The following is a 19,795-nucleotide window of genomic DNA, read 5'->3' as shown; positions in this document are numbered from 1 at the left end:
AGTGAAAATCATATAACACGGTATAGATAGGGTACACTCATCCCCACTTGTAGCCTAGATTCCTATCAAAGTCAGGTTATTTATAGGTTGTTGGGTGAGCCAAATCTCAGCATCTGTTTGGTATTTTTGTTAGCCTGTCATGATGTTTGCCATACCAGCGTTTAGGCTGTCTGAACTGTCAGCACACTCTATGGTGGTGAAATTCATAAATACTAAAATATTAATTAAAAACAAGGAAGTGCTCAACAGGCAGAGCTGGGTGGTGCAGATGTATTTTTTTGGGTGGGGTGTTGGTGGCTGGTTCCATCTGTTTGTGCATGAGAATTTAAATTCAATGAACATAATAGATTGGAAATGTAACACAGAAACTCTGTGAGTGGTGAGAATAGTGAGAGCTATTTGGTGGTGGTGGTGGGGGGGAGCTACACTGCAGCGCCATCTTAGCTAATTGAACCTGATTTCTTTTTGTGGAGGAGAAATAGTGGCAGCCAATAAAGAATCAACAAGGAGGTGTGTGCACACTTGCTTTATTACTCATCGTCAGTAAGATGTCGGAGTGCAGTGGTGAGGATGACGGCTGATTCAGTGTGCCAGCTACTATGCAGCTTGTACGTCTTATTTTAGCTTGTGATTGTTATGGTCTGCAGCTCATAGGGACCACTTATTCAAGAACTTAATGCTAATTAGACGTCTGTGGAGAACAGGCAGTTTCTTCACCATATGTTAGTGAATTGTGCTTTGTCTGTCTTTGTGTCAATGATAGCAGCACTATATCCTATTTCTAACAGCATGAGTGTGTTTTTTTTTACTGCACCTCAGAAATATCATTTCAGCATGGCACATGAGGACCCCTGTGCCACCAGACAGCATTTTAGAGCAGATTCATCCCCCCATGTGTCCTCCATTAGCACCCCCAAAGCCACTGTAGAACAGAGAAGTCACATGGTATTCCTGCTTCGAGTTTTCACCATTCAGTTGCAGCACAGAGACTTCACTGTGATCTTCCCATCCAATATGCAGGTGATATGAATGGCTAGACGGTGTGAAATTACATTTGGAAGATCTTAATGCTAAAAATACAGAATTCACACAGACAGCTCTGACTTTTTTTCTGTCATTTCTATAATGGAATTATACATCGTTTTATCAGCATCACTCCATGTTCTTTTAAGCATCTCTGCACCACAGCCCCACTGTACCTGTAAAATCTGCTGCACAATTACTCGTGTCCTGATGGTGGTCTAACTGAGGCTGCCTTGTTTTCTCAGAGGCAAAGGTGTTTCAGATGGCTTCCTGAACAGGATAATATTTGTGTTGAATACCCGACCCCTTCATCAAGGAAAACAATGAGAAATTCCATTTGTAAGCATTAATGTCCAACTGCCCATATCCTGTGCATTTTGGGACAAAAGTGGACACATGCAATTCATAATGCAAATTATAAGGAAGTATGCGGCATGCAGTCTTCTTTTTGACCCCACAACAAACTATGATGAGCATTTTAAAATAAATGTTAATGTTGAAGAACTGTATGAACGGAATATGTACAAGAATAAAAGCTTTGTAGGATTTTTTAAGCAGATTTATAGTTGAGCAAAGTACTCCAGACATCCCTCTCCTCAGCAGCACTCTCCAGCTCCTCCTGGGGATCTTGAGGCGTTCCCAGGCCATATGAGATGTATAATCCCTCCAGTGTGTTCTGGGTCTATCCCAGGGTCTCCTACCAGTTGGATGTGCCAGGAGCACCTTTAATGCAAGGCGCCCAGGAAGCATCCTGATCAGATGCCTGAACCACCTCAACTGGCCCCTTTCGTCACAAACATGCAGCAGCTCTCCTCGGAGCTCCCTCTGGATGTCCAAGCTCCTCACCCTATCTCTAAGACTGAACCCAGCCACCCTACAGAGGAAACTCATATCAGCTGCTTGTATCCGCGATCTCATTCTTGGTCACTACCTAAAGCTCATGTACATAGGTGAGGGTTGGGATGTAGATGTTCGGTTAATTGAAAGCTTTGCTCTTTGGCCCAGTCCCCTCTTCACAACAATGGTCCAGGACAGCACCTGCATCACTGTAGACAACCATGGCCCCAGATTTTTAACTGGAAATTCAATTTGTGTCTTTTAGTGCTGACATTAAAGTGTCAGAAAGGAATAAAACTGCCGCATACTTCCCCTTAAAATTTTTGTTTTATTTATTAATGTACCCTTTATTTAACTGTATAAAAACCATTTGAGACAAAAATCTATTTTTCAATGGTGACCTGGTCAAGAAGGCAACAAAGTTAGGTCAAGTACATGTCGATTACATATGTACAATAAAATACAAAACAATACATCATAAATACAGAATAAAAACTACTGTCCAGGCATCAAAAAGGAAAAGTGGAATGTACAGATATGTGCATACTGTACATGCAGATAAAAAGGCATCAGGACATGTCAAAATTGTGTTTTTGGTAAGAACGTCTGTTAACTTTTGTTTAAAACTGGAAAAACTCATTAACACATTAACTCATTTAAGAACCAATAGTTTATACTAAAATGAGTGTTTCCTACATGTACATTTTATTTAACGTATAGTTTGATCTGAACAGTTGAGGCAAGCAGCATCTACATTCACATAACATCTATATCTACAGTAGGGTTTCGGGGGGGTGGGGGTGGGGGGGTACAGCACATCGGTACAGCACAATGTGGCAGTATCCTATCAGTGCATGCCAAGTGATGATTTCTTTATTGTAGAAATTATTAATTAATTAATACACAAATCAAACCTTTGGTAGCCTGCTAGAATAAGAAAAATCAATTGCTTTTTCAATCCAATAGAGACATTTTGCTGCAATAAAAATGCCTGAAGTGAGATGAACAGACTGAAAACATTATCTTATTAGATAATACAGATGTTGACAAAGTTTTCCTTTGGGGACATTATTAGCAGTTGAAAAAAGGGAATAAGTAGCAATATATCGCAATATATGTTAATGCAATACTCAGCAATCTTCTGATCATTGTGATACGTATCTGAGGCTAATTTGAACCATGGTACTACAATCTGAGCTCAGGACCCGAAGCTCTCTGTATATGTTCACCTGAAAGGCACATGTAGACCATTTGTAATGACTCCCACACAAAACAGATGTTTCATAAATATCTTGTCACCCTGTGCTTTATGTAATGTGTTTTAGCATCACCTCCAATTTCATGTGATCTACATGCATTTGATGTAGCATTGCAAACCCACAGCCTGTCTGGCAATAGTGGTAGACAGCCTGATAATCCTCAGCTGTCCCTGTAATCACCAACCCCTTGACTACGTCTGATATTGATCACGTTATTCCTACCGAACTGATCATTAACATGACTGGCAGTTACAACAAAGAGAAGAAAGCCTGTGCTCTCTCAAAGCTGAGCCCCTCGTTGTGCATTAAGAGCTGTGGACACTGAATGAGGGAAATTACTCCTCTTTTATCAGCATTGCCCTTCTCTCCTCAAAATGAACATCTTTCATTCATTTCTCTCTCTAATTACCCATACTCTGAGCCCATGTTGCTGGCAAGCATGTGCCTTCCAAAAGGTTGTGTGGCTGAGGGATTAGGTATGATCTCGTAATGTTACTAATGGAAAGGTTGGCACAGGAATGTGAGCTGTATTTTTTTTAATTTTTGGTGGGAAGGACACAGGTGCCCTTGCAGAGTGATGTGACGTGAGCAGACTGTGAATTTGCCAGGTGGCAGTGAAAGAGAGAATGAGAGAGAGCGATAGAAATGAAGACAGAGCAAAGCGGAGAGAAAAGGAGAGATAGATAGACCGTGAGAGGGAGTGGAGTCTACAGGGAGGCTGTGTCTATATACTAGAGCATCTCTCAGTGAATGAGACTGGTAGAATTTTCTGGAAGGCATTCGCTCCAAAACCAAACGGGCCACGATGTTAGGGTTTGATTTGTGGATGAAACTAATCAGCAGCCAGGAAAAAGGAGTTCCCTTTTTACAGGTTCCCTGGAAAGCACTATTAAATGAGGCTGGACCCCCCGTGTCCAAACACAGACACTTACACACATGCACATTGCTGTTTTTATGCACATTCAGTCACTTAAGATACCTCTCGGCGTAAGATTTATAGGCGTAGTGATTGGCTTCATCACCCCCCTCCACCATTCTGCGGCACTGCCATTTGCAATGGTTGATGAGCCCCTCCGCCCTCTCAAACATGGCCGTCTAAGGGATTGGGGGTGGGGGAAAGGAGGAAAGAAGGGTGGGTGGCGTAAGGCACGCTGTCTCAGATCACTCCTCCTCCACCTCCTTCATCATCTGCTTATGTGATCCGTACACCTCTTCAGCCACTGTTGAAGGTCACTCTACATGCTTCCCCATTCACCGCTGAAGCCTGCTTCCCCAGCCACTTCACCTTTGTCACTTTCCACTAAAAAAAAGTGAGTGAATGGACTGCCATACTTTATAGTGCTGCGTCAAAAGAGGCGGAGTAGGGGAGAAAATTCAATTTTTTGGGACCAGCATCAGGGGGTGGGGACATGACGTGCTGGAGGGAGGAGGCTACCCATTGGCCGAGCGAGGTGTCAGTCCTGCGTGCTGCTGCAGACGGACAGGCCACTCGATGAATATGGATGAGAGCAGTGAAAAGGGTGATGCGGCAGGGAAGACCCCCCCCCCTTCAAACCGATGCAGGCTTGAACAATGCGTGCCGTCTTTCACTGAAAACACTGAGAGCCTGCATTAGCATTTTCTCAGACAATTGAGGCTCTGGCCAGCTGCAGGCATGGCTCGGATGCTGCGGTGAAATCTCTTTTCTGCACTCACTGATGAATTAGACCTCGGTGAAAAAGTCGACTGGCCGCATTCCTCAACACTACCATTGCACCTATGCCTAGGCTAATGTTCAGATCCCCTTTAGAGATTGTGCCCTGGCATTGATGGCGATCTGACAGAGGACTTGAGAAGCAGCAGATCTCAGAATGGGTAAGCCTCAAACTCTTTTTGTCTGACTTGTTGAATTTATCCATCATGCTAGACCATACGTGCAATTTCATAAACCTTAAGCTCATTTCTCCATTCTTGCTCATTTTTGTTCCATCGTCCTTGCCGTCTGTCAGCACCAGGTTAGTCCATTGAAATGCAGAATGGGTACTTGGAGGGGTAGTGAGAAGGAGGGAGGACGGTCACAAGGCATTTCCTCCTGACCCACCCCCCTTGAGTGACTTAACTAAACACATTTGGCTCAGCGTCCGTGTCTCTCCTCCAAGCCATCCTTCCAGTATTGGAAGCAGGGGTTTGAACTAACACCCCACTGGCTCAGCTTCCCAATGTGCCCCACTGCTCCTGTTCCCTGGCGGATTGCAGCAACAGATTGCCATGTTTACTCTACCACATGACGCCATTAAAACCTGTTACTGTGATCTCAGACACTAGGACAGAATTAATTATTGACTAATGACAGCAAACGTGGCTGTGAGGGCGACGGAGGGAGTCTTAGTGGCTTCCTCCCCTGCTGGGTTTACTCTGGTTGAAGATGAGTAGAAAGTTACGCAGTGGGTTTTGGCTTGTCTGTCAACAACAGGTCTTTGGATGTTTGGATTCTGCAATCAGCGTCATTCGTATAAATTCTTTGTATGGCTTTGATATCAGATATTTTGTGATAGGAGTGAGGGCTCAGAAGCTTTACGGCAACCTTGTCAGACATGCATGATCTTTATTTTCTCACCAAGGTCATTTTATTGTTGTTCATTGTGAGAAAAGCAGAGAGATGACTGCAATATAGCATGAAATGTAAAGATCAGACAATAGCCACATAGCTGGTTATATTATGTCTGTGTAGAGATTTATCTCCTATTTCTTTTTTAGGATGTTCTCAGAAAAATGGCATATTGACTGGCACCTGACATGTTTACTAGCTCTTGATGGTGGTGTAAATATTATCTCTGTGCTTTCCCGTAAATTATGTACAATATGTTCTGGGATTTGGGATTGTCGCCACAACTGTGGCTAATTGATCTAAATCAAAAGTGAAATTCCATTAACAATCATATCATTGTCCGCATTATTTGTCAGAGCCATTGATTATGGGTGATGTGCACAAAAACAAGCCTGTGTCTGAATGGAACATGAGGGGCATATTAATGCAATAAGGAGAAGAGCTCCTTGTAGGCTGTGAAATTCCTTAATGTCACAGTGCCATGTTCATTCACATCTGAATCTAATGAGTGCATTACTGAGGCAACAGGTTGGTCTTAGTGCAGGGCGGTCCACCTCCATCCATCCGTCTTTCCTCCCCATCATGCCAGACAAGCCCCCACATTTGATACCCTCCACATAACATAGGATGCAGTGACATGGTGACAGACTGTGGGGCTTTGGCATCTGCGATCGAAAATCTGTATCTTACTACACTTGAAAACGTATGAGATATCTCGTGCTACAGAGACGGACAGTGCCTTTTTACATCTCTGCTCGCTCGAGTGACGTCACCCTTGAGGCAGCTGAAAAAGATCGAACATGACGTCATTGCATCGAAATCAGCATGCAGAGGAGATTATTTGGACCAGTCCTAAGAACGTACCTGTACGTGTTTACCATGATGTCATCCATATAATATTTGGAATTCAGTGTGTACTCACAGCCACTCCACATCTATAAATATAATATTTTAGATGTATTGTTGGCAGGTTCTTTAATTATGCTCAGGTCCAAGCTCAATATGTGGCTGATTGCTTTTTACTAGATTAGAACACTCAATGTGGTCAGGGTTTTCTTCAACAGACACTTTGCCCACTTCACTGCTAATTAATTCTTAATTAGCATTGTAGGAAAAAGGAACTTTCCCAACTGACAGGGAGAAACGTTTGTCTGTAAATTCTTCAAACTGACGGGCTGTCAATCACTGACTGCTACAAGCCACTGTAAGCCACAGAAGCCCCTTCCAAAATGGAGGAGATTTAGACCATCTTGGCAGTATACCCTTTGAACAAATCTGTGGGATTGGTTCCCATATGTTCTTCTCACGTCTGTTAATTACAAAGGATCACTCTGTATTGGCATTCATGAACTGCATGGATAATGACTTCATGTGTTTGCATTTAGTCCTCCGTGTGTAACTTTCTTTCTCAGAGCATACAGGCTGTTTTGCAGTCAGACCAAGCTCTTAACTTGACATTCCTTTTATTCATGTGTGAAGAATGATTAGTAACACTGGACCTGGCTTTGTATTTAGTCAGAGGTTTTCTAAAACTCCTTGAAAACTGTTAAAATTAGACCTCTGCAAACTGGAAAGGAGGTCATCATTTACTCTACAAGAAATCTGGGACAGGACACAGAACATGTCACAGTCTGATAAAATGTGAATGCACTGAAAGCTACAAAGAACCCACAAGGCTTCTTCCAGATTACTTACCTTCAACAGAGGAATACAGACACAAGATCATGTGATTGCCTTTCCCCATATATATGTCAAAGCTGTGTACCCCATTGTGGATTTTTGCTTGTTCAGGGTATTGGGGGTTGGGCACCAGTATGAGTATATTATGATGTGCAGAGCTACTTTACAAGATGTGACCCTTTCCCACTTTGTGTGTCTCTCCCCCAGAGGAGGGTGAGTACTTCCTGAAGGTGCTGATCCCCAGCTATGCAGCCGGCTCTATAATTGGCAAGGGCGGCCAGACCATCGTACAACTGCAGAAGGAGACGGGTGCCACCATTAAGCTGTCCAAATCCAAAGACTTCTACCCAGGTAAGATAAGAATGAATGTTCAGTACATATATATATATATATATATATATATATATATATATATATATGTATGAGAGGAGAGGTCTGACTCATTACCTAGCTGAAGGAATGATGCTTTAGTGTAAGAGAGCATTTGATATGTCCTCCTCATTTGGCTTCCCATGAGTAATTGCAGCCCCTTTTAATCACAAACCAATCGTAAACACTTTAAACTTGATTATCCTTGTGTCCTTGAGGGACTAAACATGCATGTAGATGTTACAGCTGTCAGACGCAGCATTTAAGTCTGCAGGCAATTTCAGTTTCAATTAAATTGTTTGGCTAGCGGGTTGCACCCGTCATTGCAGGCTTTGCTTGCTTTTATAGTAGTACTGTTTCATCTGGGTACATTCACTCATTTTTCTGGGAAAATTGCATGGGGTTGCCATTTATTCCCCCCAAAAACCAGCACAGATTCTATGACATGGAGGACATGTAGCGTACATCAAAAGCAATTATTGTGTTGGAGAGCCTCACTCAGAAATGGCAACAGGAAAAGGCTGCTGTGCAGCTCGGTGACCCCTATCACATGGAGGTCATAGCCAAACCATCTTATCCTCCAAACACAAACTCCTAAGTCGTAGAGGAGTCTGGGTGTTTGTCCTTCATGCCTCAGAGGAGGCTTCAACCTGCTGAAAAGTAACAGGTACTGAGCATCTCGTTGCTTATTAGGCCCAGATGTTTTCTGTGATAACTGAAGCAAGCAAATAATCCTTTTGTAGTAGTATACTTTTTACTGTTTACATATTTAGAACATGTAATTATCTCTAGACAGGAAATAGGTAGCGATGCACATGCCTTAGGAAATATGAGTACAAAATGTGTACATGAGAAATACTACAGATGGTTTTAAATTATAGAGCTCATGGTCAGTTCTCTTGCCTTAAAGCAACAATCACTATACAACTGCAAAGGCAGAGTAACATTGTTCCCCAGAACTTAATTTTCCATCATTTGAAAAAATTGAATCTATTAAATTATTTAAAGCACAAAATATCACACCATCTACAGTAAAAATGCACAACACAGTTTGAATTTGAGCTGTTCTGTGGGGAGTTACATGTGATATATTGGACTGACAGAATCGTGGCAAAGAATTACTAAGCACTGGGGAGAGGGAAAGAAGGATGTGCTAGCAGATATTTTTCCTGCACTTTTTCTTCCAACATGTCTCTGTTCGCCATGATGAAAGGACGCGTGTTCAGAGGGCACAGCTTGAAATTCTCCACATTCAAGACCAACTATGTATATGGGAATGACGAATGGCTACTTCATTGGCATGGAAACAAATAAAAGTAGTGATATGTATCCTTATTTCTCTCTTTGGATTATGGATATGTTCATAGGCCACCACCTGCTCTGCCCATCCCCCTACTCATTATCGTGATGAGTGAGAAGAGGAGTTCAGGGAGAGGGTGCTGGCAAGGATTTGATTGGGTGGTTGTTCTGGCCCACACAAGTAAAATGAAACGACTGCTACTGTACACTGCACAATAGCTGAGAGTGCCTCTTTCTGGGAAGTCAGTAGAGCTTAAAAAAACTCTATAGTTTCAGTATGAGTATAGACAACTTGGTGAAGTTTGTAACAGCAGCATATAGATGTTAATACAAAATCTTGTCCTGAATTTTAGAGGCAAGCAAGTCGGCATGTCAAACTTATCAGCTATATCTGTTTTACCTTGCTTCGTTGTTGAACAAGCTGTGATTTGGGCTAATATAGCACGCTAATATCATTACACACAGTTCACGCCCTCACCTCTCATCCTGCGGCAGCCTGAGCACACTCCAACTATGGCTCAATCGCACACTAGAGAAAACAAGGGACAACAACTGATGCAGCCATTTTCTTCTGCAACCCTTTCTGTGATGGCACATTCTGTAACTCCCACCCACCTCACATCTACCATTCGTCAGTGTAAGACATGAGACCATGAATTGAAAGGTCTTGATAAGAACTGTACAACTGGGCTCTGCTGTGGCAGACTAAGATGGATGAGCAAAGATAGTGAAGGGTGTGGATGATGCATGATTGTATGTGAGTGAGGGGACAGGGGGGCAGGCCCAGAAATAGCCTGTTTCAATCTCTCTCTGTGGACATGACCCCTCTCCCAGCTGTACTCAAGCTGCTCCAACACACGCCAAGTTTCCTCTTTCCTCCTCCCCACTCACTGTTTCTCTCAGATTTGGTTCCTGGTAGTTGGGAGAGTTCAGGCCAGATAAGATGACATCATACTTCTCTTAAAAAAATGTTTGCACGCTTGCCTCTTAACGCATGGGCAATGACTGTTTATGTTTTCATCTTTGGTTTTGAACCCATCTGAATTGTGGCATGGCTGGATTACTCGAGCCCCCATAAGTGCAGCACGCCGTGCATTCACCCACTCGTACTGTGTATTCAGCACATATACACACCTACTCACACCTACTTACACACATCCGCATATTTAAGCAGCTGCCGAGAGAGCTGTGGGAGTTCACGATTTGAACATAAACTTAGAAACAAAACTTCAAACACTTTGCTTGGTGCAGCTGGTCTCCAGCCAAGTACATGTATTGAGTTACTTTGTACAGCACGACAGATGGGGCTGTTGTGATGTCATAGAAACACTGGGTGTAGCATTGTACCATGGGTTCCCATTATGTGATATTAAAATATCAATCACAGTATGTGACCTCATACTGGAAAACACCACTATAGAGTATAAAGTGAGTTATTCCTTCAAAAAGTAGCAGACAAAAAACTACAGCAAAGACACTATTTGTTGTTTTTCAACTGTATCTCCATACACAGTATATACTGTATTTATTACGCTCTCTTTGGGATAGTATCACTTCTACCTGGGATGACATCATGAGTGGGGAATTCAAATTCAATTCTTTTTCTTTGTTCAGATTCATGTATGTGGCTCCTGCGAACAACAGCTCTTCCTGGGGCTGGTTGCACTAATGGGAATTAGCCTTGATCAATCAATCAATCAATCAGTCAATCAATTAATCAATCAATCAATCAATCAATCAATCAATCAATTTTTCTGATACATAAAATTCTAAAATATAATTTCAGTGAAATGTTGTAGTTGATAGCTCCGTCAATTTGTAGTAGTAGTGTTAACCTCACTGACTTAGCCTGGTCGAATCGATGCTGAACTTACTGCGTAGTCTCTGTGTCAATACAGAGCCTACGCCATAGCCTACACCATAGCCTGACGTGCACCTCCCCAGCAATGTAACTACATGTTGCAGTGATGCAGACCTCCTGACTTTTTTTGTAAGCTGAAAACCATTTGTTGTTATGGAGTGGAATTTTGTTACATTACCTTTGTTAAATGTTGCTGTTGTCCCTGGCTTCATTTCAATAGAGGAAATCTCAGCTAGCTGCAAGGCTAATTTATACAATGTAACAGGCTTGTGCTAATAATGTTAGCATGTTGTATTTGTTTGGAAAACGTGTTTAGTATCATACAGTTGTTTTGCCAGTGAACATTGGGAGTTGTAATGAAGTAAAATTTTGTAACTTTACTTCTGTGAAATGTTCCTTTTGTGAAATGCTACTATTGTCCCTGGCTTGATATGAGTAGAGGAAGTCTCCTCTAGCTGCTAGGCTAATTTATACAATCTAAAATACCAAAGGCTTGTGCTAATAACATTAGCATGTTGTATTTGTTGGGAAAATGTGTCCAGCAAAAGACAAGTGCTTTGTCTGTGTATCCTGCGAGTTATAGTGAAGCCAATTTGTGTACTTGGACTTTGTCACAGTTACAGTTTAACCATGTTTAATGTGTGTTTTGAATCAACTAAACTTTACAGCATTTCACAGAAACCTCACCGCTGACTAGAGTTCTGGAGGTGTAACTGCAGATACACCACCACACAAGTAGAAATGTTCACAACGGTGTAGGCCATATGTGTAGGCTACGGCGTGGGCTCTGCATAGAGCTGACACACAAATTTAAATCCATCTCTAAGCTGTCTTCTCGCTAAGGCCTGGTGTAAATCTTATGCCTAGTCAGGAGCAGACATAAAGTCAAAATCTCAACCGTTTCTATAAATCAGCAGCCTGATACACAACACAAGGGCCTCAGACAACCCAATTTGAACAACAGCCCATTGTAGCTTTCCTGCTAAGGTCACCTTTTTATCTAGCTAACTTACAAACATGAACACAAACTCCTTCACCTTGGCTTGTTGAACAAGTGACCTAACAAACGTTTACCAGTGAAGAGTGCACTGCTAATGTCAGTTACCAAGCTGGATAGTTAGCTAGTTAGCTGGTCAGGAGCAGCACATTAATGGTTAACACCACCTAAATTAAGAATTCCAACATGCTATTACCATCGTCATTTGTGAACATGAGCTACCCTTCTCTCAAAGCCAGAAACCAGAGTAATTAGTCTAAAACTTGTGATGTCATAGGGTATCAAGTCTGGAGCTGCTCCACAGACAATGAATGGGAGACTGATTTTCTTCTGTTCTGTTTTCTTTTTTATACCCCAATGTGCGTTATCCTATGTAGTGTTCTCCCAGTGTGCCCCCAGTGTCATCTACAACATCTTTCCCCATTCATTGTCTGTGGAGCAGCTTCAGACATTGTACCCTATGACATCACAAGTTTGACTTTTAGCATTCTATTTTTTTGGATTTGGGAGAGAGTTTTTTATTTTTACTAATATTTTTGGATGGTCTTAGACCAAATAGATAACACGAATTTTGAAAATGGGTGACGTTTCCTTTGAAGTTGCAGCACATAAACTTATCTGCAAATGTCACTTCAGTCTGTTTGGACGCTGGTGTGGTCCCTACTCTTTAATACCATTGCTAACAACACACTGTCTGTCCCTTAGTTGCAAACTACAGCCAAGACTGACTTTTTTTTTCTCTGTCCTCCATGTTAACCTGTGGAGCTCCATCTTGATCAAACACAGACACGCCTCTCCTGTACATTTCTATTAATGTTCATATCTTGATGTCAATTTTCTCTCTCTCTGAGCCTCCAGGCCTGGAATTTCATCATTTTAGGGGCAAGGCCACTTGGCCTTTCATGTTGTCAATTTTTTGAGGGCACAAAGGCCAAAAGCCAGGGCAGCAAGGCCATAAAATAAAACAATGATTTTAAGTCCACGTTCATAATGAATTTAAGGACTAACGATGTATAACTATCTGTGAAATGAATAAATAAAACAAGCTCAAGTAATAATGAGTAATAATAATGTGATTTATTTAATAGCACTAATAAACCCAATGTTTTTTTAAATATAGAACAACCAGGTTTATGTATTTATAAGCAAACAATCTAAATATTAGGCCTAAATATTTTTTGAGTGTACATGATAAACTGATTCACTGAACAAGACTGGCTTACAATTATTTTTGATGTGTTGTTAGATAGCTAACAAACAAACAAACTACAGCAGGGCTATTCAATTAATTTTTTTTTTTTTTTGCATACATATATATTTATGTATACACAAGCATGGCCCTCCTCAACATGATGCAGACAGAAACAGACTAAAAAAGAGCTATCAATGCACAGAAGCATAATAAGTGACATTAACAGTATCTAACAACATACACTATCTCTCTACCAGCATCTCCCTCTCCCCTCTCCTCCACACACACACATGCACACACCTCACCTCCTGATGCTTTCCTTACAGGTCAGTTACACAGGATATAGTTTTATACAGTCCATGGCAGCAACAGTCATGTTTACAACAACAGAGTCACTATTTAAAACCCAATAATATCTCACTGGAATATAAATATTCCTCCTGACATCACAATACTGAGTGAAGAAAGTCACGTTATCTCAGCATGAAGACAAACATCAGTATCAGTCATTCATCCTGCTCTCTGTCCCTCCTCTACTGAGGACACTCACTTTCTGCAGGTTGGCTGCCTCAGATACATGTTCAGATAAAGTGTTAGCCTACATACAGACAGCTTTCATTTTAGTTTTTGAGTCTATGACACTTTGCTATTAGCACCGCAAGCGCGATGTGCTTGTGTCGACCACGATCATAATAGCGGTGAATGAGAGACTGTGGACAGAGTGGATTGAAATATGGCTTTCTACATGCTGATCACATGTATTGATAAAGTATTGGCTTGGCTGGCAGAGGTTTTATTGCACTTACTCACAGTAACAAGTGTAGTTGTCGTTAACTAGAGTCATCTTGAAGTTATATTCCCTTCATCTGCACCGCGGCCCCACCGCTGCACAATGATGATAGGCTACATGAAACCGAAACTTTAAAAAGTGTCACAGATAATGGCGGAGCTTACTATTATTACTGTGTTGATTAAACTTGCCTTGGGTTGTTTAATACCGGGTCTCGGTACCGATCCCTGCCTGGGCGTTCGATGAAGTCTCCTGGTTGGCCGGTGATAGATTGGTGTCAAACTGTCGTTACAGCCCGTCTGAGCGGTTCATGCCAGGCTCGAACAAACCCTCCACTAGTGATGTACACATCGTCTCATTTGATGTTGCTCAATAAAAGTCCAGAATGTCATCGCATTCTTTTTCTCAATAGACGCAGGTGTCAAAGCCGTGTTGACAGGAAAGAGGCAAAATCACCTGGGGCAGTGGGGGCGGGGCATCAAGGCCACTGTGGCCTTAGGGCAGATATTTTTTTCAAGGGCACAGGGCCAAATGAGGAGGGCACGAGAGCCGTGGCCCTCGTGGCCCTCGTGGCCCTCGTGAAATTCCTGCCCTGTGAGCCTCCATAATAACATTTCTGCAAATGGTAGAACCATTAGCTACACATTAATAAGACAGCAGGAGAATGTCAACAGTGTATCTTAGCAACTCATGTGCAGCTTGGCAATAGACCAAATCACAATGTTAATTTATAACAACTTCCGAGACAATCCTTTTATCTCATTCATGAAATCAAACAGCGCTGAGCTGACACGACTTCAGTTAATTTGTTTTAAGTCATCTAAAAAGGCCAACAAAGAAAATTTTGTGTACACTGTATTTTGAATATTTTCTCAGCTTTACCTTGTCATCAGACAGCCTACTCTGCCAGGGAACTGAAGCCATTAAATCCAAGCCACCAGACTCTTACTTAGCACAACACTGGCTGCCTCGATCAGTTAATGTGTAAGGTAAAGCAAAGCAAATATTCAAATATAGCGTACGCTTACATAAACTCCGAGTTGGCTAAAATATGTTTTGCACAGGCCTGTCCACAGCAGTACATTGCTCAGCCTCCGTGCCAGTAGATTTGGTTTATCAAAGACACTAGCAAAACAAAATAGCACATAAAATAAGCTCAGCAGAAATGCCAAATAGGTCAGGCCACAGTGTTTATTGCAGCATAGTATCAAGATATTTTTGTGCGGCAATATCGTATCGTCACGCAGTGCTGAGTATTGGATTTTTTATTATATAAATTATTGATAGTACAAATACTAATTAAACTTTAAGTAGCCTACTAGAATAATATAATAAATTACTTTTTGAGTCCACTGGGTAAATTTTGCTGTGAAAATGGCAAAGGATGAGATGAACATACTGAAAACTTTATCTCGTTATACAAAACAGATGTTAACAAAGTTTTCCTTTGGGGGCATAATTTACAGGTGAAAAAAGTAATAAAATGCAATATATCTTAATATATTTTATTGCAATACTCAGCATATTGCAACATATTTAAAGTCACAATAATGTTGTATCATGACTTAAGTATCATGGTAATATTGTATTGTGGATCCTCTGGTGATCCCTGCCCCTAGTCTATAGCCATATTTGCTGAGCATTCACATGAGCATGCATCACTAATACAAGGCATACTTAAGACTAGGTTAAAGTTTGGTTGTTGCAACCAACTTAAAGTCCGTTCTAAAGACTGGTCTTAATAAAATCCAACTTATCTGTTAGGACCAGGCTTAGTAAAGACCTTGGTTGGTGCAACCCACTTGTGGTGACCATCTTCCACCACAAACAGTTGCTGCACTGTAATATTCTAAAGTACTTTTCTGCTTCATTGTGCTAATGTTGTACTGAAGAGCAGTCTCTGTTTGCACCATCTGCAAGCACAATATCAAATGTGTTAATACACAGCAGCTGCTACAGTTTTCTTTTCATTGGCAAAGGTTAGTTGATCAAAAGGAAACACCACTAATTTTACAGCTGGAAGCCTGGACGTTTACTTGTCACAAGGAGTCGTGCTTAGCCTATGATAAAAGTGCATTGACAAACTAGTGTAAACTAGCATAGCTACTACCTAGTCATCATTTGCAGCCATTCTAGCCTTTTTTTTTAGCAGCCACAAGTTTTAGGATGATAGCCTACATTAATAAATTGCTAGCCATTTGCAAACATAATAGTTTAATAAGGTAATGAAGCAAGTGAGGCAGTAGGCAGTTATGAGAAGTCAGTGGGTAGAATTATTTTCTACCTCTATTTTCTTTGTTTGTAATGAAACAGACTTACAGTGTTGACAGACATCTTCTTTTAGGCTTCTTTTGCTAATGTCACTTGAATATTGAGTAATGCTTGCTGTACACTGCAAATGAATCATATTTTTTGTTTGCTGTGGCTTGTTGCAACTTAAAAAAACTGCCTGATTTGCTTTTAATTACTGCAAACTGTGTTGCAATTCTATACAGTACTAATGTTATCAGATATACACTATCATTAATGTGACAGTGTACTAGTTTGGTAGGGCATACCTTGATGTGCTTCATCATTTTTTTGCTGACAGGTTATTATACAAGACACGCACTACATGGCATCAATAACCGTGACTTTTTAACATTACATTCAATGTGACATTTGAGAAGTTAACCATTACCTAGTAAAACTGATTATTCAATGGTTTCATATTGTGATAGTTTCACAAAATGTCCCGGGGGCTGTCACACCACCCTCCACAGGTGGAGGTACTCTTTTTATTAGATTTGTGTACCTCCTTCTTTTAGCATGTACATGGTACATGGCGTCCATCAGCACCACTATCAAAAACCTAGCAATTTTAGCCCACAAATGTTGACATTTGTTAGAATTAGGATGGAGCTGAAGTTGCTGAAATGATTGCACAGCCTCCTTCATTACGCAGCAAGAGGTCTGCACATGAAATTGGTTTACAGAGTCACATGACCACTTGTTGTTTTTCAGCACAAGCCTCTCTACCATTTGATTTGTATTTCTGACCTGTACTTTCCCAACTCTATAGTCTTTTTTGCTGTTTTAGTGGATGCATATTTGTTAAAGGAAGAGTCTGATCTGGTCCTATTCTCTATTTTCTTGATGTTGACAAATCTCATGAGAAGACCAAAGCCAACAGTGATTGTATCTACTATCAAGTATTGTGTGTATCAGCATGTATACCTTCTTCCTCTGTGCCACAGAGCTGCATTGTTGTCCAGATACTATTAAAAACACATCAGTGAGCCACAATGTTGCACTGGGTGGCATGTGCCATACCACGAACACACACAGTGTAGTTTATTTTTACTCAATCCTACATACACTGACCTGCTGCCCCAGATAATCATGAAAGCACCAAATGTGTATAAATCTACTACAGTAAATAGTCCCCAACAAAAGCAAATCTCTCCTGTTTGAGCAACCTGGTCTCATTCTGAAGTCGAAAGCCAGCATTTGGTCAGTGACTTCCGGCTTTAGACATTGAAGAAAAAAGCTGTCTTCACACTGGCATGATATGTGGCCAGTTGCTGCCTGGCAGCATCAGGGGTGAACGTGGCGGGACAACAACGAAAGTTAGGGCGCCGAAGGTCCGAGTATGGTTGGAGGGAGGGGTGGTGGATGGGTTCAACAACTAGTGACTTTCACCTGGGAAGCCCGTGTTTGCTTCCAAGTGCTTTTGTTGCCTAAACCCAACTATGTGCGTGTGTAGGCAAAGGGTAACCATGTGTGTTTGTTGCTGAGAGAAAAAAATGTCAGTTTGCGGTGTTGTACCAACGTAGTGCATTTATGAAAGAGACTGTATACACACTGTACATTTCACGTGAAAATGGAAGTGTATTTTGTGAGGAGGAGACAATGCACGTAAAAGGCTGAGATTGACACGGCATCCCAAAACGTTAATAACCAAAACACCCACGGTATCTTGCACATCGTATCTTGACGTGGAAAGTCCATGACCAAACGTCAATATGTGACAAGGTTGGAGTGAGAAAGTGTTGGTTTGAGTAATGTGTGCTAAAAACTACAATGACCAGCTGTTTTAAGAAATGACAGAGTCTTTTTTAAATAGGTACACTATCATAACTAAACTATATATGTCACCTGTTTTTAAAGATTAAGTAGGAACTAGTGGGCTTGGTTCTGAGAGCCACTGACAGGCAGAGGTAAGCAGTGAGCAGTGGACCAATGCATTGTAGGTTCTGGTCTTATCATGACATTTGTTGACACATAATAACAGAAGTTTAGGATACCTCCAGCCTTATTTTTGTATGGGATTGGAGAGTGACAGAATACAGTGAACTAAATTATGTATGTACAATCCAAAGTATGAGTAACTGTTAACTGTCTGTTACAATTCAAATTGGTTGTATTCTGAATACAGTTACTGTCTTCAAACATAGATTACTTGAAAATAATACTTTATTAAATTTTGTTTTATTTGTTCTAACTCTGTGTCCTAAATGAAAATGATGCGAGCGAGCATGAGTTTGATTGTATTGTTTTCTATTGGACTGTCCTAACTTGCTGCGAGTGATGCAGCACTACTGTTTTAAACTTTTGTCAGACAAGCTGTTTCTATTAATTCCTGTCACTAGCTTTGAAAGCTCTGCAGTGGAAGAAAAACAGCCGATTCATGAAGTTGAAATGATGAATTCTCTATATGACACCTCTCATTTCACTGCAAAAACCTAAATAAGATGGCAGCTGGCTGGAGGGGGCTCACTAGGAAGCAAAAAGTTTCTTGTAATGACCATCGGTACCATTTGGGTGTATTTTTTTGTCATTGCTAGTGAATATCACAATATAAAACATGTATTTTCTGATTAAAAAGCACCCTTTCCCCGTTAAAGGTTTTTTTGGGGGGAAGTTGCTGTGAGGGTCCAAAGGACAGAGGGACATTGTATGCTGTTAAGCCCTCTGAGGCAAATTGTTATTTGTGATATTGGGCTTTATAGATAAAATTGATTGAAACTGATTGAATTGAAATGTAGAGAGAAAGTAATGGCCCATCTTTTAAGAGGTTACACCTCCAGTCGAGTTTACAGCTGATAGCTACATTGTTTGTTTACATGATGCAACAGAATTACACATTTTCACACAGATTTTGTGTGGACAGAGAGTGCCACTCGCTTGCTGTTAGGACATAATGCAAAATTCATATAAGGCATGAATTTCCCATGAATAGATTTTTTTTAAGTGTGTGCAGTGCATCTGCCACATGACAGTGTCAGAGGACATGCACAGCCAGGACGCTGTCATGTGTTTTTGACATGAGAATGAAAGACCCAGAAAAATGAGCTCAGCGTGACGATTTTGAAATATTTCAAAAGTAATCCACAGTATTTAGAATACATCACGTAATTTGAGTAATCTAATGGAATATGCTACCAATTACATTTTAGATTACGTATTTAGTAATCTGTAGTGGAATATCTTTTAAATGTAACCCTCCTAACACTGTCAGTTAACGCCCCTAAAATGACAGTGTTTGACTAAAGATCATATGTAACTTCTGGATTTTGTATCAGGAAAAGTAAAATATAAGGTAAAAATATTTGAATATGACACAGACATCAGATCCTACTGCATATCACTGCAGTCCTAAATGATACTGATTGCAAAAAGAATTCCAAAATTCCAAAGTATCCTGTTTCTGTCTACATTTACAGGTTAGTGGTAAAAAAGTATCATTTGACTGTCTTGCAGAGTATCAGGCCCAGGTGCATGACAATCAGCATTTTAATGGATTACTTCTCTGTTCTAACTGCTAGAAAGACTCTATGATGAGCATGCTGCGTTTACTGTTTTTTTTTTTTTTTTCTCTCAAAGACAGCAACAGTGTCTGTTCAACTGTTGTGAACTTGT

The 19,795-nt window shown here is 40.9% G+C and overlaps 1 protein-coding gene across 2 annotated transcripts in view; it reads left to right on the top strand.

The window, feature by feature from the left end:
- The window catches only part of nova1 (NOVA alternative splicing regulator 1), a 35,589-nt gene that overhangs the window by 1,673 nt on the left and 14,121 nt on the right, over nt 1-19,795 (top strand). Inside the window, exons 1-2 of one of the 2 annotated variants that reach the window (XM_033643013.2) lie at nt 4,379-4,973; nt 7,594-7,737. In XM_033643013.2, coding sequence (XP_033498904.1) covers nt 4,970-4,973; nt 7,594-7,737 — 148 coding nt within the window. In that variant the 5' untranslated portion in view covers nt 4,379-4,969. Of the gene's footprint in view, nt 1-4,378; nt 4,974-7,593; nt 7,738-19,795 lie in introns of those variants that run through there. The other variant, XM_033643003.2, reaches the window with a different exon arrangement.

Source organism: Epinephelus lanceolatus, chromosome 11 (assembly GCF_041903045.1).
Source record: "Epinephelus lanceolatus isolate andai-2023 chromosome 11, ASM4190304v1, whole genome shotgun sequence".
In the NCBI taxonomy this organism is placed as follows: Eukaryota; Metazoa; Chordata; class Actinopteri; order Perciformes; family Serranidae; genus Epinephelus; species Epinephelus lanceolatus.
Note: the sequence above shows the minus strand (reverse complement) of the source record. Positions and strands in the feature narration are given on the sequence as shown.